Source organism: Lissotriton vulgaris, chromosome 11, assembly GCF_964263255.1.
Source record: "Lissotriton vulgaris chromosome 11, aLisVul1.2, whole genome shotgun sequence".
Taxonomy (NCBI): domain Eukaryota; kingdom Metazoa; phylum Chordata; class Amphibia; order Caudata; family Salamandridae; genus Lissotriton; species Lissotriton vulgaris.
In genome coordinates, this window is record NC_141699.1 from 667,238,381 (window position 1) to 667,261,922 (window position 23,542).

The window sequence follows — 23,542 nt, forward strand, 5'->3', positions numbered from 1 at the left end:
GGGGATATCCCAGCCCACCATGTCACGCTGCCTCCACACTTTTGTTGACGCCATGCTCACCCAGCTACACCGTCACATCAAATTCCCCACCAGCCAACAGGAATTGGACATGACCAAGCTCCAATTCTACAATGTAGCCCATTTTCCACATGTGCTCGGATGCATAGACTGTACCCACGTCGCCATCTGCCCACCAGCTGCCATGGAGTATATGTTACGCAATAGAAAGTCCTACCACTCCCTCAACACCCAGATGGTCTGCAATGCTAAGACATACATCACTGACATTGTCGCACAGTACCCAGGGAGTACCCATGACTCCTTCATTTTCCGGCACAGCGGCCTCCACACACGACTGGTCAGGGGAGAGTTTGGGAAAGGACACCTACTTGGTAAGTACACTTTGTTGAAAATGTCACATTGCTAAGATGTAACAGCGCAGCACAGGCAATCACCATCTGCTCCTCTCATTCAGGTGACAGTGGCTACGCCCTCCGTGAATACCTCCTGACCCCATACCTCAACCCTGCTACACCAAAGCATGGGCGAATTTTGCGAATCTCGCGTTCGCGAATTTTGCGGATTTGCGAACTCGCAATCTGCAAAATCCGCGAATTCTCGCGAATTTGCGGATTTTTTTTTTTGTGTTCGCGTGGGTTTCTGCCAGTTCGCGAGGGTTTTGTACAATTTTGCAAACGCGAACTTACCTGTCGGGTCGCAAGTTTTGCGAACTTGTTGTTTCTACGTGCCCAGCCTGTTTGGGACACTCTTCTTCATCACTGCCACTCTATGTCACCACTGCCACTCTCTGACTACTCATGCCACCCTCTGGCCCACCCATGCCACCCTCTGTTTCATCACAGCACCCTCTGGTTGTCCAGTCAGTGTACATTATTGTGGCAAAGCAAAGCACACCTTCCCTGCCTCAAGTGACCTGAATTAATTTGGGGCTGATTAATGTGTCACAGAATATTTTTTTAGCTGGCACCTGCTTCCTTAGTGCTTCCTGATTAGTGATCTTTTGCACTTGCTAAGTGCTTTCATTGTTGCAAAATTAGTTACAACACCTGCCCTGCCCCAACTGACAATAATGAATTAGGGGCTGATTAATGGATTTGAACTTCCAGCCTGGCTCCTGCTTGTCTCCCTTAGCTGTAATTCAGGACCTTTGTGGCATATGTGTAACTATTCTGAGGTTCAGAGCAGGGTCACATAATAGTTGCAACTGGCAACTGAACTCTGGAGGGGCCCCTCAGGAAGCACTACAGGAAATGGCTACTAATGATGAGCCTGAACTTTTGAACCTGGTAAGTAGTTTCAGTTTTGCTAAGATCGTATTTCTGCAATTTAGCGCTTATTCGCGGGGCGCGAAGTTGTACTGGGAAGCCGCGAACTCACGCGAACAGTGCGAGCAAGCCATAAAATCCGCTGCTCGCGGATTTGCGGATTTTGCGGGAGATTCGCGAATCTCGCGGATTGCGAATTTACCGAAAATCCGCAAAATCCGCGAGCGAAACGGATTTTCCGCCCATGCTTAGCTACACCCCAGCAACGGCGCTACAATATTGCACACATACGGACAAGGAATTGCATAGAAAGGACATTTGGCCTGCTCAAAAGCAGGTTCTGCATACTGCACAAGACAGGTGGGGCCATGTATTACAGTCCTGAAATGTGCTGCCGCATTGTGGCTGTCTGCGCAATACTACATAACATTGCAACCAAGCGCCGGATACCTGTTGACATCTCTGGCAGTGAATCTGAGGGGGACAACCGGCCACCTGCACATGCGCGCCATGCACATGGGGAGAACCCAGCAGAAGGGCACAGACGTCGCAACCACATCACAGTGAACAGTTTCTAGTACAACCTCTTCCATCACCCCACAAATCAACAATGCATGCAAAATGTAATGATGACACAACGCTAATGTGTGTAGAAAAATAAATGTATTTGTTCAATTCACAAAAAAGAAATAAGGTTCCAGTCCAAATAACTACAACAAACAGTATTACAGCATACTGCTGTGTATTACAACATGGCAGGCTTAACGTCAGCCTGTGCCAATGATAGTCTGAAGTTCTTAGGTGTGCCTACTGCGCGTTGCGCCCAAGCGCCTCTGAGGGGCATCCTCCTCCGGGTCTTCAGACCCTGGCGTGGGCCTGGTGCTGCGGCTGTGTGGTGGGATCTGTGAGGCAGAGTGGGAGCTCACGCTGGACGCCCCCTCACTAGCATCATCACCCCCCACAGTGGATGGTATTGCTGGAGGGTGAAGTGCAATGACGGCCGTGGTGAGGTGCTCCAGCACCCTAGTCATGTCTTCACTGCACTGTACTAGTTGGTGCTGCTGGGTCAGGGAGCGCCGTGCCAACAGAGAAGTAGCATTTGCTGCTACATAACTTGCCCTGCTGTATGAGGCCAGCCGGCTCATCAGTTGGCGGTGGCGGCGGCGTGCTGCACTGCGCTGTGACGACATGGCAGCAATGTTGGCCTCCATGGCTGCAGCCATGCGGGCCATTCCCTCACCCACACCTGCCATGGCTGCAGTCATGTTGTCTAATCGTTCCCCCACACCTGCCATGGCTGCCCTCATGCCGTCCATGTGGCCTGCAACTGTAGCCACATTGCGCCCTATCATATGGAGCTGCAGCTGAATCGCTCCTTGCTGTTGTGCCTGGCGCTGGTGTATCCGCAGCATGCGTCTTTCAACGCTGAGCCACGCCAGTCCCTGTTCATTGGCCCGCCTGCTTGCTGGAGTGGAGTGCTGGCGTGACCTGCCATGCCTGCCCTGCTGGCCTGAGTCTGTGGCTGGCCGCTGTGTGGAAACTGGCGCGGCCCCGGATGTTGTGGCGACAGCTGCTGGGGGTGTGACCGCAGGTGTTGCTGGTGCGCCAGATGCAGGGGGTGTGACTGCTGGTGTTGCTGGTGTACAAGATGCAGGGGGCACAATGGTAACTGCCCTGGCTGCGGCTCTAGGTGGAGCAGCGGTAGCAGGAGGCACAATGGTGGCAGGCCTGGCAGCGGCTGTGGGTGCTGCACCAGTCGCAGGGGGGACACTGCAGGTGGATCTTGCTGCTGGTGTTGATGCAGCGGCAGGGGCTGGTGCCTGGGTTGGTGGTGGCACCTCCTCCTCCTGGACCTCCTCATCGATTTGCAGCCTTTCGCTATCGCTGCTTTCGCCACCTGTGGGGGTAAGTGGTGGATCATTAGTTGCATGTATCTGGCAGACGTGCAGTTGCTACATGCATGCTGGGTGACATTCCCTGAATGGCTGTGGCTTTGTGTGCTTTGGGACCTGTCTGGCTGCATTGTGGTACTACAACATTGTGGTCAGAATACATCTCCCACAATGCTTCAGGACATTCCTTGATGTGCAACTATGGCATGCCTATGGGACATTAGGGGAGCCTATTTGGTCATGGACATCCATAGGGGGCAGGGTCGCAGTCGCATGCCACTTACCTTGGGTGTCTTGGGTGGTGCGGGATGAGTCTAGTCATGTAAATCCTACACAGGCCTCCTTCTCCAGGGTGTCCTCCACCTGGTCCTCCATGGCAGTATTGGGTGGGACAGTTGGTCCTCCTCCTCCAGTCCCCGAGGACTCCCCAAGGCACGCCGCCACCTTCTCCTTGGCACGGCCTCGGAGGTCATACCAGCGCTTCTTAAACTCCTCGAGGGACCTGTCCGCCACTCCCACGGAGTTCACAGTCGAGGCAATCCCCTGCCATATCCTGCGCTTCTCCTGTTCAGGGACCCTCCTGGAATCCTTTCCAAACAGTCTCTCATGGTTTGCCACCACCCCCTCTATCAGGTGTTCTAGCTCCTGCTCCGAAAATTTTAATTTCCTTTTGCGCCCAGACGTGCTGCTGGTGCCAGGTGCAGGTTCCTCAGACATTGTAGCAGAGTTGTGGTTCTGTGGTTCTCTCCTGAATAGCTGCAGCTCTCCAACTTGCTCCCTCTCAGTCATCCTCACTGTGGAGAATGGTGGTGGGAACCGGCAGCTTCCTGGTTGTGATGTCATCACTGGGCTCGAAATGCGACTTCCCGTTTTCCCGATCTCGCGAGTTTGCGATCTCGCAAATAGCAATATCGCAAATAGCGATATCGCTATTTGCGAGATCGCAATCCCGGCGCGGGTAGCCGAAAATAGCGATTTTTCTGCGATTATCGGTCATCGCTAACGGAATTTGCGATCGCGTGCGAATCGCTTTTTTTTAATCGCAATTCTTCATGAATTCGGATTTGCGATTTCTGAATAGCGATTCGCTTTTTTTCGCTATTACAGAATCGCAAATGCCGATTTTCATGAATATGGCGGCTAGTCCGCTGTGATGAAAATCAAAAAGGGAATGACAGATGAATGGGGAATAGCACAGGTGAGTCTTTTATTGGGATGAGGCGCCTGATCGGTACACAATGATCAGGGTTGTACCTAGGCCATCTGGGCATAGAATCTGGGCATAGAATCTGGTGCATGTTGGTATGAGTCACACCAGACACTTGGGATTTCAAATACAAAGAGTTGCAATTCCGTATCCCATGGAAATGAGGCACAACGTCCGCACGATGAGACTGTTGGACCAGATCGGTCACACACACACAGGCGTAAGTTCAGCAAAGTCACATGTGGTAGAATGCAGCACTGCTAAGGGTACACCCCCATCTCCGAGGGTTGCACCCTGTGAATCAGACACCACACACAATGTCGCACAAGAGAGATGTGGCATGATCAATGAAGCAGGCCACACTGTATTCCACACCCAGTGAATCTGCTCACTACCATTAGACACTTATGTGTGTCATAGTCCCTGCAGTATAGGAACCACACGCCTTAGATGCAGGCAAGATTTCTGGACTCCGCACTAGACACTCCGTCTCCAGACACAAGTCTTCGTTCCATGCATCCCACATTAGCAGTTGGGATTCAGTAGCTGATGTAGGCAGTGAGAGGGCACTGCTCTCCAGATGTCACACGTAGATTGTGTAGGTCCTTTGAGGGAGATCTTTGATGTCCCTGAGATCACTGGGAGGACAGGAGGCCCACTGTTGGGCCCTTGGAGAGCACACTTCAGCAGATCCTTGGCCCAGGTCACCCACTATTCACACAGTTATCCTCCATGTGCACAACAGAGTCCTCTGGCAATGTGCTCCACACAGTCTCGGTTCTCCGGTCCCATGTCCCCACAAGTGTATCCCACCTCTTGCTGAAGGGTGGCACCCATAGTTATACTGTTGCGTGTCTTTGAAGTTAAGGGTGGTTTGGGGGTTTCCCTTTGAACCACAGATGTCTCCCCTAAATTGTTGGACTGTCTGCCATGGGGCTGTGGAATGCAGATTTTAATCTTTAGTGCGGCCATGATCCGACTCAGAGAGTCTAAGTGTCAAAACCTCTTTTTTCAATCTATCCCATTTGGCCTCAAATGGCAGAGGTCTGCAATTCCCATGGGATGCCCATGGTGTATGGTTGTCACTTGGGGAATGTACAGATGTGTTCCCCAACCCCTGGTGTCCACTGAAGCCAGGAACCATGGTCCTGAGACTCTTGAAGCAAAGAAATGTCCATATTCTATAAGTGGCATTCCTAAGCGAATTATGCCAAAACCCCCATTAACAAAGGAATGGGTTTGGCATAGCGAATCCATTGATAGGAAACATCATGAGGCTGCTTCGCTGCATATCCACTTTTGCAGCCCGAAGTAAGGTCAACCACTTCCCAACACTAACCAATGGAAAGGGCAGGCCTCATAGGTAGTGAAAACACAAACAGGTATTCTTCTCCACCTGGGCGCATGTGCACTAGTGCATACACAGACCTGCATTGGCAGATTGGATACATAGGGCCTTATTTATGAAGGACTTGCGCGGCCGGTGCGTCACTTTTAACATGGGAAAAAGTGGCGCATCGGCGGCGCAAGTCCTTCATATAGTCTCTAGCACCAGAGGTTCAAGTGCACCCACCTGAGTCTGCACAGCTGACTGTACAGGGGTTTAACTAATACGTGTGTCAGTGCGCATGCATTAGCCAGAGATGGGAGGTGGCACAGTCAGTCACAGGTACTATAGTTGCGGTGCGCACATACAGGGGCCTATGATGGCAAGCTGCTCATAAGTTTATTCACTATAGTTGCCACTGCATACTCACTGGTCTGCAAGGTAAGATCGGCCCATGCTTTAGAATATCCAACCAGCGTCACTTCCCAATATGGTTAGGAAGGGTGTGCGTTCTTTCACGTAGCAAGGACACGCCAGCCACATGGGCCTCCACAGTGCCTAGCACCTGTGGTGCATGTGCACGCACAGCACCCTGCCCAGACCACTCGGTTGACCCGCCTACAGGAGGGATTGTGCACACCCAGCTTGCAAACGCAGACTGGGTACCTTGACACTAGCACCATGGATGCAAGCATGTGGACACAGGCCTGCCATGGCAAGCCTGCACCGGATGTTAGAACACCAGGGGTGCAGGTATGCACTCACCAGCCCGCAATGGCAGGCTGGGCATCTATCCAAATGCCATAGGTGGCATGTACATCCTCCAACCTGCACTAGCAGGTTGGACACATATTCGAAACAGCAGATGGGCCGGTGTGCGCACCCTGGTCTGTGTTGGCAGACCAGCCCCTGTTTTGGTACATTGTGTCAGCTCCTCTTCCTAATCTGTGTAGGAAGGTGCATGCACTTATACACTGCCTTGACAGTGACAAGGTGTTCAGGGCCCTTAGGCCCCGCAAGAGAATCAGCAACATGCTAGGAGGGATGTATGACATTACAACGCATGCTTTTAACATGCATGCTGTTACAACACATTTTTTACAACGCATGCTGTTACAACGCATAGCGCTTTGGGGTGCTGGATAGTGAATAGTTTAATTTACTATTCCAAATCCAGTCCCCGTGGATAGTAGAGAAGGTGTTGGATAGTAAATAAAACTATTCCCTATCCTAGAGCGCCCCCCAGTGCAATGCGTTGTAATGGTTTTCGTTGTAAAACCTGCGTTGTAAAAGCACTGCGTTGTAAAAGTTTCGTTGTAAAGGATGTTTCCCGCTAGGAGTAGCCCATGAGAAAAGCCAAACTCAAAGGCTGAGGAAGCCCCTTTTGGAGGGGTCCCTCAACACCTGGGCAGGGAACCTCTATATCCTACCCGGCCATCAGGATATCCCCCCATGGAGCCCATCAGGGCTTCACTGGGGGGTGGGGGGGGGGGGGGCTCATGGTTTGGGATGATCTACTGAGAGTTGGCTAAGGCATAAGTGATGTCAACCTAGGCAGGGGCACAATGGCGCCCTCTATGCCGGTCTTGGCAGACCCGATACAGGGTTGACATGCTAACCGGTGAGTGGCACACTCAGTGCTGCGTCCCACTATTAGCCCGTGCCGTACCTGTCCCGGGTATGTTTTGTACCTGTCTACAGAGCGCACGAAGGTAAGGCACCTGACCCCATCGGGTTCACACCAAGGCCCAATGAGGGCGAGGTAGGCATGTGCACCTTCCATCTGCAGTACAATGGGAAGGTGCCCAGATTCCTATGGTCATGCGGAGAGAGTCTGCAAAGACTAAGAGGAAAAACAAAAGGTTTTGGGGTAAATTCATCTAAGGAGGATCATGTCCAACAGTGACTATAGAGGAGTTCATATTGCCTAAACCCTACTTTTTTCTTGAGTACCTCATATTATGCAAAGAGTAGGCGTGGCATCCTACATGACTTCCCCCTTAAGGGCTCAGACAAGCCCATAATCATGCACTTCAGGGTCTTGTTAAACCTCTCAACAAGTCCATTAGCCTGGGGATGGCAGGGTATGGAGAACTTGTAGATTACCCCACACTCCTTCCACATGGGCATCATGTAGGCAGATATGAAGTTGGTGCCCCTGTCAAACTCCACTTCCTCAGAGAAACCCATACATGTAAAAATCCCTATTAGGACCCTAGCCACTGCAGGTGTAGTCACAGTACTCATAGGTATTACCTTGTGGCATGGTCTACCAAAACCAGCACAAACCTGTTGCCCAGGGTTGTTTTAAGGGCTAAGGTCTCTACAATGTTCATGCACATCCTCTCAAAGAGGGTGCCAACAACAAGAATGGGAGTCAGGAGGGACTTAAGCTTCTTCCCTGTCTTCCCACTGGTCTGGCAGGTGAGGCAATTCCTACAGAAAGCATCTGAGGTTGTCTTCATCCGGGGAAAATTAAAAGTGGGTGGCAAGCCTGTTAAAAGCCTTGTCCTGCCAAGGGTATCTCATGAGCCAGGCTCAGTAGGAAGGTCCTGTAACATTGGAAACCACCAGCACATGGGGCAAGGTGATTTCTAGAGGTATCACCAGGGGCCTGGGCTTCAGCCTTCCGCCTCTGGCCTTCTAGGGTCTGGCACTGTTTCTGTGCTTTGCAGAACTTCTTCCTGGAGGGCTCACACTCAACATGCCATTCAGAAAGCTCAGGCGGGTCTCCTAGGGAGGCAACATCTTCCCCTGATGGCTCAGGGACCCCCACCTCTGTTGCCCCACCCGCAAGTACCCCAGGAACTTCAGTGATTGGCTTCCCAAGGCCACAGTCATTACTTGTACTTGCAGCTGCCTGGAGCACACTTCCAGGCTCTCTTGACTCCCTTCCTGTGTCACCATAATTGATGGTGATACACTGTCTATACTTGGAAGTATTGGAAGGCATGTGAACTTTAGGCACCCAGTGAAAGTAAAGAAACCTATGCTGCCCCCAATACTGACAAAAACCATCTCCTCCCCAAGTTATACACTGCCCACCACAGGGGGGTTGTGCCCTTCTAGGACACTTGGAATATCCCTTGGTGTACCCATACTGGTAGCGCTTGTAGCCCTTAGGGACAAATTTACCTGTGTTTTTCCCCACAAAACTCTTTTTGGATGGCCAGAGTGGGGACGGGCCCTTTCCCCGGATAACTGGAGCTTTTGAACTACTTCTTGTTTTTATCTACCCCTGTTTCCGATGGTGGGAACCTTGAGCACCCTTTTTGGAGTCCTTCTTGGACACTCTGGTGCTGACCTAGGGTTGCGCCTCCTTAGCAATCTTCCTGGGATCTGTCAGCTTGCTAACAACTAGGTACTGGCACAGCTCTGCAAAACATGTACTGAGCATGTGCTCTCTCAAAACCAATTTGTACAGCCCAACATAATCATCAGCATTGCTGCACCTCACCCAGTCATTCAGTGCCTTTCTGGAGTAATTCAAGAAATCCCACCAAGACTGGTTTAGGAGTTTGTGTCTGTCCCTGAACCCCTGACCGTTCTTCGAGGAGTTCAGCACACATATAGCTAGTTTGTCTGGTCACCTACCTCAAGTGGAGAAGTAGATGCCTCCCCATTGTCGGCATATATTTCTATTAGTAACCCCCAAACATACCCCAGTACTCCTCTGCGACCTTCTGTACCCTTGGAGCTATCTACCAAGTAGAAAACCATTTTTCTTTGTAACCTCCCACCACAAAATTGGGCCCTAGATATTTAGGCATGCAGATTTTCTTGTGTGCCTTAGAGTCTGCAGGTATGCTACCCCCATACCTTCTGGGCCCTGAGGCTTTTCTAGCTTTGAGCTCCAGCTCCTTCAAGCTTATCTCATGCTCCAGCAGTATTTTCTTTTTTTGCCAAGGCCCTCTCAGCCTCAGATTTAACCTCCTTTTCTTCGCATCCAGTTTCATTTTGGCTAATTGCAGCTTGAGCTCCCTTTCTGCCTCCCTGTCCTCCAGCTCCTCTGTAGATAGGCTTTATGAAGTCACTCTGCTTCCTGCCCTCACACTGGGCTCTCTCTCATTGGGCAGGTGGTTTTCCTCCTCAGGAAGCTCCTGCTCAGGGTCTACAGCAAGCCCATCCTTTCTTCCTAAATCAAGTCCCTCTTCATCAGGATCCTCTTCATAAATATCCTCCTTCTCATGGATAGGATTGTATCCTTGTGATCTATTCACTGGCACGGAGGGCAATCTGAAGATCTAGGTGTGTGTCCTTCTTTCCTGCATGCATCCCACTCTTCTTGCACAGTTTCTGCAACGCAGCCCTGCTGAGGCTGTCCACATCGAGCATATCCATGTCCATGGTGAAAGAAAAAGAGATTGGGAACTTAAATTTAGAAAAATAAAAAAACAGCTAATCAGAAACTAAGGAGAATTTACTTATCTGGGATTTTCACTGCACAAAGATAAGTCCTAATCCTCACCGCTGAGTACCAATGTAGGAAAATGGGCTGCTGGTTGGGGGAGGGGGGACAACAATTCTTTGTTCAGGTGAAGTCACAAGCAAACTTCAAATTAACCTGTGCTAAACCCTCTTGTACCTTGGCACAAAGCATTCAGGCTTAACTCAGAGACATCTGTAAAGTATTATGCTGTACTTCAAACAGTAATAAAGTGAAACACAACACAATAAAATCCCAGCACCAAATTAGAACATTACAGTAAAATGTAATAAATAATTTAAGATCAAAATTACAAAAATCCATACTGTAGAACCAGAGATATGCAATTTGAAAGATTTAAAGGAAAATATGCCTAAAATCCTAAAACACCAACTGTGGATATCTGTTTGCCCCAGACCGGGACAAAATCACAAGTTCAGGCTGATGACGATGGAGCATTGGCCAGCTACAGGAACCCAGTTAGGCCCAGTGAACCAAAGTACCTTAAATCCTGGTTGCGGAGTGTTGCGATGCCCCTTTATCAAGGATGTGTCAGTCCGCCGAGGCGATGTGAGGTCCTTGTGTGGAGATGCGTTGTGCAACGGTGGTTCCGAGGAGCTGCGAGACAGAAATAAGAGGTCCTGTGTCATTGTAGAGGATGTGGTTGATGAGGGACTTGCAATGCGAAAGTCCTGTATCGCTCATTGGTTGGTTCTGAGGAAGCTGCTGTGCTTGCAATGTGAATTGTGAAGTCCTGTGTCGTTGTCGAAACTGACGTTGGCGAACGGCTAGTGATGCGAAGACCTGCATCACACAGCAGTGGTTCAGATGAGGCTGCAATGTGAAGTCCTGAGTTGTGGGTGCATTGAACAGCAATTCTGATGTGGAGTTTTCAGGAGGCCCTGTGTCGCACAGCGGCTCCGATATGGAGTTTCTCTGAGATGAAGCATCATGCTGCACAGGTTAAGCTGGGACCATCTTTAGGTCCACTTTCAAGGGTCCAGGACTGGGATGGTAACATTTGGGGAACAACACCCACAGCAGACTGTGTCCAGGAGCTGGGTTCAAGATGGTTGAAGCACGTTCTGCCGCTGAGGCTTCTGATCAGGGTACCAGCCAAATAGCTCTTGGAGTTACTCTGGTGGTCCTGGGTTCAAGATAGAGGTCTAGTAATTCTTGTTCAGGCAGGAGGGCAGCAGGGCAGCACAGCAGGGCGGCATAGTGGCAGTCCTTCTTGCAGAATAGCAGCACAGCAGTCCTTCTGAGTCTTCCACAGGTCCAGATGTGAATTGAAGAGTTGGGTCTGAGGGTCCAATATTTATAACTGGTGCCCACCTTGAAGTAGCAGTGATTCTGGAGGGTTCCACCCCCCTGAGGTGTCAGGCATCCCCTTCCTCCCTTTCCCCAGTTAGTCTGGGGACACAAAAGACTGGTGACAAATGTAATGTGAGTTTGTTTAGGCCGAGCCTTTGTGATGTGCAAATGTGGGAGGTAACAGTTTCTCCTACTTGTTAAATCAGCATGTCCCATCCTAACAACACCTCACCACCCTTTGTCTCACTGCCTGGGAGCAATACACAAAGGCCAACTGCCAGCTACACCTAGTCATGTGACCCAGGGACAGACTGCAGGCACTAGTGTGGCATTCAGAATTGTGACTTAAAATTCAACTTTACCATTAGTGAGGTCTTTTATTTACAATACTTTACACACCAAACTCGACTTGTCCACCTGCTCCCAACTGAAAATTATCACTTATTAAATGTAATAAGTAAACATAGTTGAGGGTTTTTCCCTACCAGGAAATATAAAACTTAAAAGTACATATCAACTGCATAAATACCTGCCTTATGGGACATTTGGGGCCTACCCTAAGGGTGACTTAAATATATTCAAAAGAAAGTTTTAGGCGTGGCAAAAGATTTATTTTGTCATGGTATAAAGGCAGTTTAAAACTGCACACACAGACTGTAATCTCAGAACTGAGACATGCTTTACAAGGCTATTTAAGGGAGCACACAATCAGTGCTATAGGACACAAGCAGATTTTAATTTACAGACTCTTGGCACATTGTATACCACTTTATTAGGGACTTTTAAGTAAATTAAATGTGCCTTGGGTACAAGTCATTTTTGTCATGTTTACGGGAGAGTGCGCAAGCACTTTAGCGTTGGTTAGCAGTAGTAAAGTGCACAGAGTCCTTGGGCCAACAAAACGAGACAATCCAAAAATAGGAGGGATTATGGAAAAAGATAGAGGAAAGACCACCCTATGGCTGACAGGTCTAACTGCTATCTTTAACCCCTTCCATGCTTATGACAAGCCCAGCTCGTCATGAGGCAGAGTGGAGCTGTGCTCAAGACGAGCTGGGCTCGTCATAACGGCCGCGGCACTTCCACGCGCAATTGATTCCCCGCCTGTGCGGGAGAATCAGTCAGTGGGTGGAGTTGTGATGAGCTGAGCTCATTACGAGCACTGCGGCACCGTGGCCCCCCGCGCAATGGGGTAATTACCCCCGTGGTGAAGGGGTTAATAAAGAAAGGCAGCTTTTGTGTTGTCAATTCAGGTCAGCTGATTGATGTCTTAGAGTATGGTTGCACCCAAGAATGCAATGAAGTTGGTAAGAGGCCTCAACCATGGAAAAGCTGGAGGGGTTACGTAAAGTACACAGGGCAGACATGGACATGTAGTAACAAATATGATTGGCTACGTTTTAAACAATGCAAACATGTAAACATCCAAAAGATGTTGTGGCCTTAAGCAAAACATGATTGTCAGCACATGGAAGCAATGGCTGAAGGGAGCGGATCAGCAAATCTGGAAAAGTGGGATCAACCAAAAAGTCCCTTCTCTATGTATGTACTCAGCAAGAGGTCTTGCTTACATCATGCTAAAAACTACTTATTGGTAGATGAACTTCAACAACACTTAAACCTGCACAGGGATTTCAGAAATGCCGACTCGATTGTGGAAAGAAGAAAGGTTGTTCCAGACTCAGAGCACTCAACCTGTTCTCAGACGTTCATGCCATTAAATAAATTCATTTGGCACTACTTAGTAACCAGTTACATTTTATATTTGAACAATGACTGATAAAGTTGGTAGAAGGTTGCTGGTTGACAGGGGTGTGAACCTTAGTCAAGCAGCAACCACACTCCCATGCAGTGTAAACACTAAAAGTCATTAAATTAACCTGTGCCTAACCCTGGATATCTTGCCACACAAGCAGCCAGGCTGCATTTAGAGGCAATATGTCAAGTTTGTATGCAGCACACAAACAATAATAAATGAAAACACAAAACAACAAAAATCCCAAAACAATTTAGAAAAATAGATTCTATTGTAATAAAGTATTTGGCACTAAAATGACAAATATCCAATAAGTAGAACTGGAGATATTGATTTTAGAAGAATTAAGTAAGTAAGTAAGTAAGTAAATAGCTTTATTTCGATATATTTGCATATCATAAAAGCATTACAATACAAAGGTGAATAAAATACATATCAGAATAACAATGCACATTACATAAAATCTACAAATTCAATAGTAAAATATCATAAATAGATTATTTACCCAGGCATAAAAACGAATTAAGGGCAGATACGGCAAAAATGTATTACTGGAGCAGCAATTTCTGTGCAGATCTTATCCGCCATGCCCAGCCCAGGAATTTTGCCAGACAACAGGCGAAAAAAGGACGAGCATCAGATCGTAATATACGTAATGCCTCCAGGTACGATCTAGTTCCCAGGCTCCTGCATAGTGGTTTCAGCCATCTCGACCTGGGCGCTGCATAAGCGGGACACTCAAACAACAAACGAGCAACAGACTCAACCCTTAAATCACAGAAGGGGCAATTTGGAACGGTTTGCAACGGTGGCTTCCAAGTGGAGGTTAACTGTCCAATGGGATGCACTCCCACCCTGAATTTGAAATACAACGATCTGTCACCCTGGTTGCAGATCAAGTCCAGGTATGGTTCTTTATTTGGGAGCTCCTTGATAGAAAGAAACTCAACCGCAGATTTGCATAAATTGGAGTTACTTGTTCTCTCATTAGCCACCCATGACCAATAAATTTTCTTAAGCATCTGTTTAGATGGAGCAGTTTTATTGGCCCAGCTTTCTCCTAGGCCCAATTCATAGAGAAGCCGCTTGACTTCCCTGAGCCAACCGACCTTGTGCCAGCCGGGTAGGGAAAGGAGTTCTCTTAGGGCGTCAGCATAACTACACAATTCAGGAACATTCCATATCCGGGCCCATAATAGGAGGGGGCGTAGCCTAATTTGCTCGCTTATTGGGCGTGTACCTGCATCGAGTAAGAGAGGGAGTGTGGGGGTACAGTGTGTTACCTTCATAAGGTCCTTGTGGAAGTTGTTTTCGAGGTATGTTAAGGTGGCAACTCTCTGTACACCCCACAGTTCCGCACCATACAATGCCGCACTCACCACCCTTGCCCTATAGATGTCTAATAGTGCCCCAATAGGTTTAAGAGATGAGGCACGTTGTTCTTTTAGCAGGGCCCCTGTAACCCTCTTGTGCGTCAGAAAGACCTTTTGGTGATGGGCCCTCCAATTCATGGTGTCACAAAGTCGAATGCCCAGATAATCGAACTCCCTGACTCTTTCAAGTGGGACTGAGTCTAAAACAGGGGGGATAACAGATTTCCTAGGTGGGTTCAGGACAAGGAATTTAGTTTTGCTCACATTAATAGCTAGCCCCTTGGTGTAACAAAAGGCCTTCAAGCTAGAAAGCAACTTTTGGATACCTGATGGAGATTTTGAGATTAGGAGGGTGTCATCTGCAAATAGGAGCGTAGGTATTTTTCTGCCAGCCAGGGAGGGTGCATCTGCTTGTTGTTGGAGAAGATGCTCCACCACTCCGTTAACATAGAGTGAGAACAGAGTGGGGGCTAGCACACAACCCTGGCGGACACCCCTCTCTACAGGGATGCGAGATGTTTTTTGCCCCTGGTCACCCCACCTAATCTGAGCAAAGTTGCTTTCATGGAACTTAATGAGCAATCCCAACAGATAGGAGGGGATACCCAACCCCTCTAAGACATTCCACAGTTGGACTCGTGGGACCAGGTCAAAGGCAGTTCGCAAGTCTATGAAGACTAGATACAAACTGCCCTTGCCCAATACGACCACTTTCCAATACAACATTAGAAGGCGGAATGTCTGTTCGATGGTGCCTGTTCCTGTTCTAAATCCGGCCTGGAAATCTGACAAAACCTTATTTTCTTCGGCCCAGTGCAGGATTCTACCTAAGACTACCTTGCCCGCTACCTTTTGGGTTGAGTCAAGCAGACTAATTGGGCGGTAGTTAGCTGGATCGTCCCGACAGCCTTTCTTAAAAATCGGGACGACCTCAGCACCCCTCCAGGACTCAGGAAGGCAACCTCCCAACACAGCCTCAATCAGGAGAGTGGCAATTAATCTACTCCACACATCTATGTTTTCTTTCAACAGGTCGCCGGGGATGCCGTCTGGGCCAGCAGCCTTATTGGCAACAAGACACTTGATTGCCCCTTCTACTTCCTTAATATTGAAGGGGAAATCATTAGTTGTAATGGCATCGGGGAGTCTGGGTGAAATACCAATGTTTGATTGTGCTACACCTAGTGGGACAGAGTATAGCTTGGAGAAATGAGCGAACCAGGCCTCACCTGGGATGTTACAGGTCAGTTGTGCGACTATGGGCTTATCCCTGGCTCTCATCAGGTCCCAAAACCCCTTAGAGTCTTTTTTAGTACTCGCATCTATTAGCTCACTCCAGAAGTTGTGTTCGTGTGCTTCCTTAGCCATGGCTATAGTTTTTTTATATAATTTCCTGGCGAGTCTAATTTTGTCAGGGTCTTTGGATTTCACAGCAGAAATGAGTTCCCCTTTGGCGGCCCGGCACTTTGGAGAGTACCATTTGTCTCTTGCCTTGGAGGCGCCTCTCGTTGTGGCCCTTACCCTAGTTTGGGGAATAATGAACAGTTCACTTAGGGCTGCAATGGTTTCTGTAAAGCTCTCTAGCACAGCATGTTCTGTGTTTTCCAAAGTATCAAGGCGTGGCCTCACACCTAACATTATAGTCCTTGCTTGTGCCATCCTTCCCTCATCCGCTGCCACCTTGGCCCATTTTAGCCGCCTGCCACAGTTTGAAGGAACAAGTTCGTGGGATGTTTTCCACGTGGAAGCGGACTTAACTGGGTTTCTGTCATGCCACGGCGGGGTGAGGGTTAGAGATAAAGGATTATGGTCACTGTCGCAAGACAATATAACTTCCATATCTTGGTGGAATGGCCATAGGTTGTGGTTCAACATAATATAATCTATTCTTGAGGTGTGTCCCACCCTGTTGTAAGTATGCGCTCCCGTGAGGTCTGATCTGGAACGACCGTTAGTTGCTCTCAGGTCGTATTCCATACAGAGTGCGTTGATATCTATTGCACTCTGCGTCCATTTTTGGATCGGTTTTAGGGCGAGCGTGGGAATACCTCTCCTTGTGTCGTCTTCCCAAGTGTCCAGAATGTCCTCTCTGGCCAGTGGCTCGAAGCAACAATTAAAATCACCTGCGAGAAGTACATAAGAGTCAATACTACAGGTTTCTAGTTCATTGTGCAGTCCTGTTGAGGATAACGATGTTGCCCCTCCCCTGGCCCCCCTTAGATAGAGGTTGAGCACTTCTAACAACCTGCCCCCCTGACAGTGTATGGTTATTCTCTGGAGATCAGGAGATTGAGTAATTTTATGACTTACACTTAGACCCATATCTATGCTGACCCATATGAGAAGGCCGCCAGACGGGCGACCTTTACTGCCGTGTTGTTGAGAAGCTGGGACGAAATAAGTTGTGAAACCTACCCTATGTCTGGGTTCTAGGCACCAGGTTTCTTGCAGGAGGCAGATGTTAAAAGGATCCACAAAGGCGTTCCACTCTGGGATATCCAAATTGCGAGCAAGCCCTGCCACATTCCAGCTTAAGATCTTTAACTGGGTTTTACATGGTGTAACCTCCCTGGACAGAATGACTGGTATAGCCGGATCAGGCTCTGGTCCTGTCGAAACTACAACAGCTCTAGAATGTCTATGTAAGGGCTCATTCTGTGATTGGGTAAGAGCCCTGGCTACAGTGAGCCCCTTCCCGACTGTCGGAGCCATTCGATGAGTTGGCAAGGAAATCATAGGGGGTACATCCTGCTCATACGCTGCCACTTGGGATCCTAGATTATTCAACAAATTCAATACCCCCTCAGTTGACGGGGCATGCGGCATTGCTTGAGCAAATGTGGGGTTAGTGTCAACAGATTCTGTCACCAGGAATAAGGAATCTGAGGTCCCTGAGGCTGTAGGAGCCTTTTTTGCTAATCGAGAAACGAGTTGCCTTGGGAGTCAATCAACATCTTCAAGACAGCCAAACCTGTTCATAGTTGATGGACTAGGCCAGCGTCTAGGGAAATCTTGAAATTTGTTCGAGGGCCCCCTCCGTCTCTGGTGGCATACCAGTGTCCAGTCACCTTCCTGGGTATGCATGGAGCGTGGCGGATAAAAGAAGGACAATGGCCTAGGTACAATAGGAGAGCCTTCGCAGTCAATGGGCCATGAGCAGATATGGTGGGCCGTGCAAGGGTCCTCGAATGTCACCACTATGCAGTCCCCAGAACCAGATTTCCTTGAGGGACCCACCCAGGGAACTCGACGAACCATTAAGACTCTGCTTCTCCGACCATTTGAAAACGGTCTGTTCACATTGAGCCAGTGCATTATCTTATTCTTCAGAGACCAATGGTTCTCGTGTTGGTCATTTCCAATCTGGGGGACGCCCGTCAACACAACCACGTAATCATTGGCCTCCGGAGGAAGCTCAATGTAGCCCCCTCGAAAGTTATTCTTGGGGCGTGGGCCCTGGGTCGGTTGGTGGACAGCTTCACTGGGGATAGGCCTTGGGGGAACGCCAGCATTGGGATGTACAGGGGTTTGGGAGATGGGGAGCTTAGGAGTCCTGGATGGAAGACCAGCAATTTTATGATCCACACCCACAGTTCGAGGTTTGGGAACCGGCCGTATTATAGCAGGTGCTGAATTAAGTGTAAATAGTGCCAAAAAGCTCCAAGCACCAACAAGGGATACCTAGTTGAGCCGGGCCAGGACAAAGGCAAACGTTCATTCCGAACGCGATGGAGTGTGGGCCGGCCACAGGGATCAGGTTGGACCTGCTGAGGAAAAGTATGTTAGTCTGGGATGTGTTGATATCAAAGATCCTGTTGATGGGAGACTGTGCATTGCAGAGGAGGCGATGCACCGATGTTGATCTATGCATTCAACATCGGGCGGTAGTCCTGGCGGTGCAACAGCGATGATATGTCAGCTCCAATGCAATGCAGAGTTTCAGATTCAGCGTTTTTGCTGTTATTGAGAGATGCATAGCTTGCTCAGAGCGGAGGCTCTGAGCAACACAAATGCAGTGATGCGTCGATTCTGGTCCACTCAAACATGGGCAATGTGCTGGTTCTGATAAATGCAGCAGCAAGGATGCGTCAGTTCTGATCACCCAATAGCGGCGATGCACCGGTTTTGACTCTGCAACGGCTGTGAAGTGTTGAACAAGCACCTTATGCCCACTTCCAAGGGTCCAGGACTAAGGTGGCACCACTTGGCAGGGCAGACTCACCAATAGTAGAGGCCAGATGTAGAAGCAGGATAGTTGGAAGTCTGTTATGGCCCAGAGACTTCAGCCCAGGAGTTAGCCAACTGACCCTTGGATTCACTCTGGGTTCTGGTGGTCAAGGGATGCAGGTCCAGTCCTTCTCACCCAGACCAAAGGGAAGCAGGCAGAAGGTCGGTACAACAAGAAAACAGTTTTTCTAGAGCCTCAGTCTAGCAGAGTGGTATTACTTCAGCAGCACAGCAATCCGTCTTCTTGGAAGAGTATTCACAGGTCCAGAAGTGTACTGAAGTGGTAGGGTCTAAAGTCTAATTGTTATACCCACTGGTACCTTTGAAGAGGGGGAGACTTTAAAGAAGGGTCTTCAAAGTGCAAAGAGGTCCTCCTTGTCTCTCCTGACTCCAGACTCATTACAAAAGGATATGCAGCCCTTTGTGTGTGTGTGGGGGGGGGGGGGGGTAGGACACAGCCTATTCAGGTGTAAGCTATGCACAGCTCCTCCTCCCTCCCTCCCAGGATGGCCCATCAATTCATACGTAAGCTCCCAATGTATTTGGCTGTCTAGGGGTATACACAAAGTCCAGCTGCCACCCCCTACAGATGTGTATCAGATACAGGCTGCAGGCACACAGGGCTAGAGCAGAAAAATGTCATCTTTCTAAAAGTGTCAATTCTAAAATTGTAATGATAAATTCGACTTTGCCATTAAAAGCAATTTAAGATTACACTTCCATAGGCATTACACATGATAGTTGACCTCCTACTAATTGGGAATTGAAGCTTATTAGATGTAAGAAGGAATCCCCAGTGTTAACCTATGGGATGGGGTAGGACTCACAGTAGTAAAAAACGAACTTTGGAGTTTTTCAGTACCAGAACATGCAGAACTTAAAAGTACAGGTCCTACCTTTTAATTACATATCACCTTGCATATGGGTTACATGGGGCCTACCTTATGTGTGACTTATATGTAATAAAATGGGAGTTTAAGGCTTGGTGAGGGGTTTTAAATGCCAAGTTGACATGGCAGTGTAAATTGCACAATCAGGCTCTGAAGTGGCAGCCCTGGGACATGTTTAAGGGGCTACTTAAATGGGTGGCACAATCAGTGCTGCAGGCCCACTGGTAGCATTTAATTTATTTACAGACCCCGGTCACATATAGTACCCTCTACTAGGGACTTATAGGTAAATTAAACATCCCAAATATAGATATGTCAATCAAACCATGTTTAGGAGAGAGAGTGCAAGACTTTTAGCACGGGTTAGCAGTGGTAACATGCACAGAGTCCTTAGGCCGACAAAAACGAATTCAGCAAAATTCGAGGTAAGCAGGCAAACGATTTGGGGGACCACCACCCTAAGGCTGACACGTGTAACATAGTACAATAACTTTTAATCATTTTAACACAGCAATATTATATATCTCTTACCTTGAACTTGACCAGGTGCTTGCTGAGGCATTCCAGGATAGACTTGAGAGCTTTGAGAAACAGGACCTGCATTGTAAGCGGGAGTCTGTGGCAGCATATTTCCTGAAGCAGACCAAATGTTTGTAGTATTAAGCAGAGTAATTTATTCCAGTATTCCTTTTGAAATCCTGCCATTTGCTATGCACTGTGCCTGAAAAGCATTAATGCGTTTAATCTATGGCATAGCTGTTGTTAACTTGTGCAAGTAGGAAATTAGTACTTATTTGCAGAAGTTGGTTTATTACACACTTAGCAAAATCTCTTTCATTATATTGGCAAATTTGTCATTCACACATATAGCACATGTAGCATACTGTGAATGTGAGGATATCAATTGCAAGACACTTCCTAAATGTGAAACCATTTTTATATCTGTCAACTCAGATCAAAGAAATATTTGCACATTTAGAAATCTAGGGGCAGATTTATGAAGGCCTTGCGCCGCCAGTGCGTCATTTTTAACATGGGAAAAAGTGACGCACCGGCGGCGCAAGTCCTTCATAAATCTGCCCCCTTGTGCTTAGCCATTGTCTTGATTTGCTCTAGCCTTTGATAGCACCATGTCGCATATCTTATATCGCCTATCTCTCTTGTTATCCTTAGAACACAGCGATTATGGCTTTATATTTGATGTATAGGCCATTGACTTTCCTAGATTGATAATACAGGGACACATTGCCAATTATAAATTCACTATCATGGTTACTTCCAGGGCAACGTAAGAATATGAAACAGCTAAAGAATGCAGGTGTGCCGTTGGGGAAATTGGATAAGTGGTACAGTGGCAAAATCCCAAATGTATCCTTTTCAGCAACTGTTCATACGTTTGTAATTTTTTTAACAGGTAAGTGAACTGGGAAGTATTCCTACGTGATACATCTAGCATGACAATCTTTAAAGTACTGTTAAATTCGGTAACAGTAACACCTGTTATTTACAGCACTATGAAATGGCAGAAATACGGTATGAGGCACTTTTGAAAAAACAAATTAATATTATTAATATTGCTGTTTTACATATATTTTACGACTGTCTGGATAAACGATACTTAGTGCACCCATCCAAAATTGAGTTATGCCCAAGGCACCTTAAGAGTCTTAGGCAGCTTACACATATTGGTGCTGATTCACAGACACATTAATTGGCACAACGCCAAGTCAAGAAGCCGTTTCTTTCAGAAGGCGACTTCAGAACTCTTGATTTGTCACTCATGCTCTTGCATCTGATTGGTGGTAGCATCCTCTCCATGGCCTCCCAAATGGTTTGCAACGCTTAGAACGCAAGAGTTACCACAATCGATATCACAATGAGGGATGTTGCAATGCAGGTAAGTATAACGAGGGGCCTGATTCAGTACCATGCAATGCAGGATTTTACAATGCTGATAAGTCTTTTAACATATTACTTATTAGGGGAATTAAGGAGTGCAAGTTATTTTAAGGTCTCAGGGATGGATATGGGTTTAGGGATGGGTTAAGGGAATGGGGCAGTCAGAGTTATAAAGGGTATTAAAGGTTTAGGAATGGGTAAGCGCAGGGGTTAGCAGTGCTTAATTTGAGCTGCGGTTGCCAGTGGGTACTACCGGCACTCATTTCTAGGGGACTACTACCTATTTTTCATCATCATACATTTCCCAAGAGCAAGAGAGGGAACAACATACAAACAAAAAAATGGAGGAAGAGAAAGACTGAAATAACGTCACAAAGGGAGAAAGCAAACTCCTGCAACAGTGAGTTTGACAGGAACGGCAGTAGATTATAGAGGTGTGAGTTGGACTCAGGACTACGCATCCTTAGTGTAGGACAATTTCTTTTGTTACATTACCCCCCCTAGTATTTGCCCGCTTTTTAGCTACTGGATGCTGGTTTTTTAACTGACAGTGCACTGAGGCCTGCTAACCAGACATCAGTGCCAGTGCTCTTTCCTGAAAACAAGACAATGTCTAATTGTAACATAATTGGCAGATGATTTTAGCATCCTTGTAAGTCCCTAGTAAACGGCACCTCTGGTACCTAGGGCATGGGTACTATAGAGGGTCCCTTAGGGCTGCTGCATATTGTATGCCACCCTAAGAGACCCACCCACACATTTCACACAGACTACCATTGCAGGCTGCCTGACATGGTACAAACCATGAATGAAAACATGACATGGCATACATCCAGTGTGCCATGCTTAAGTCATTGCATTTAATATAGGTAAGTCACCCATACAGCCAGACTTTGAGCCCTAAGGCAGGGTGCATTATATTGTATGTGAGAAGATATGTCCCTGTGATGTCTAATTCTGCTACTAGATAGTGCAAGTGAACAAGGAAGCCATCGTAAGGTATGTACTGGGCTCTGGTCAAAACAAAATACCCAGCTACATAATGGCATCACTGAAACATATGTTGTTTGGTATCAAACACCTCATACTAATAAACCCACACTGAATCCATCAATGCATTGATTAACACCTGTACCCAGAAGGTTCCTTAGAGTTACCCCCTGACCCGTACTAGTCCTTTAGTGTGCTGGCTTACTGATCCTTTCTAGCCTGCCACCACAGACGAGTTTCTGACCCCTTAGGAGGTGAGAGCCCCACTGTCAGATGTTAGAAACAATATCTGCTCTGGCAGGAGGTGTTGACACCTTCTCCATCAGGAAGGCCAGTATTATAAAGTCATCATTTTGCCCTGATTTTGTTCTGAATGATACTGATGGTAACTGACTCTGACTGTACCCTGAACTCTGCTAACCAGGTCCAGGGCCAGTGCTATGTTTAAAAAGGAACATGTAGTAGGGCACACTTACAATTGTCAACGACAGACCCTGTAAGTTCCTTGGTAGATAATAGGGCCAGGGGGTGCAATCTAACTATAAGTCCCTAGGATATAATGGGGCATGGAGGTTTAGAGGCCCGCCATATTTTGGGCACTTGCATGTGTGCACTGCTGTGTGCCTTCTGTCCTTTTAAAGGCAGCCCTGCCTTGCAGACTGTCTTTAAAACAAATTCTCACAATGGGTATTACCAGACCCTAAAAGTTCCTAGTATACAATGGGCTAGGGGGTTCAAACTACCTACAAGTGCCTAGTATATAATAGGGCATGGAACTTTAGAGGTCCTGCAGATTTAGTACATTTGCATGTGTGCCCTGTGAGTACCTGCTGTCATTTTAAAGGCAGCCTTCCTTTGCAGACCTTCAAAAGTACATTGTATGCAAAATTTGACTTTGGTGGTGTGGGCACTTTAAACGGGATAATCTACCTTATTGCTACATATTAGGCACCCC

The 23,542-nt window shown here is 47.7% G+C and overlaps 1 protein-coding gene across 1 annotated transcript in view; it reads right to left on the bottom strand.

Moving 5' to 3' along the window:
* The window catches only part of LOC147683307 (phospholipid scramblase 1-like), a 488,116-nt gene extending 466,962 nt beyond the window's left edge, over nucleotides 1-21,154 (bottom strand). Inside the window, exons 1-2 of the mRNA XM_086942517.1 lie at nucleotides 21,139-21,154; nucleotides 20,230-20,331 (exon numbers count right to left, since the gene is read on the bottom strand). Of these exons, the coding sequence (XP_086798643.1) occupies nucleotides 20,230-20,331; nucleotides 21,139-21,154 (118 nt within the window). The remainder of the gene's footprint in view (nucleotides 1-20,229; nucleotides 20,332-21,138) is intronic.
* Between the last annotated feature and the right edge of the window lie 2,388 nt (nucleotides 21,155-23,542).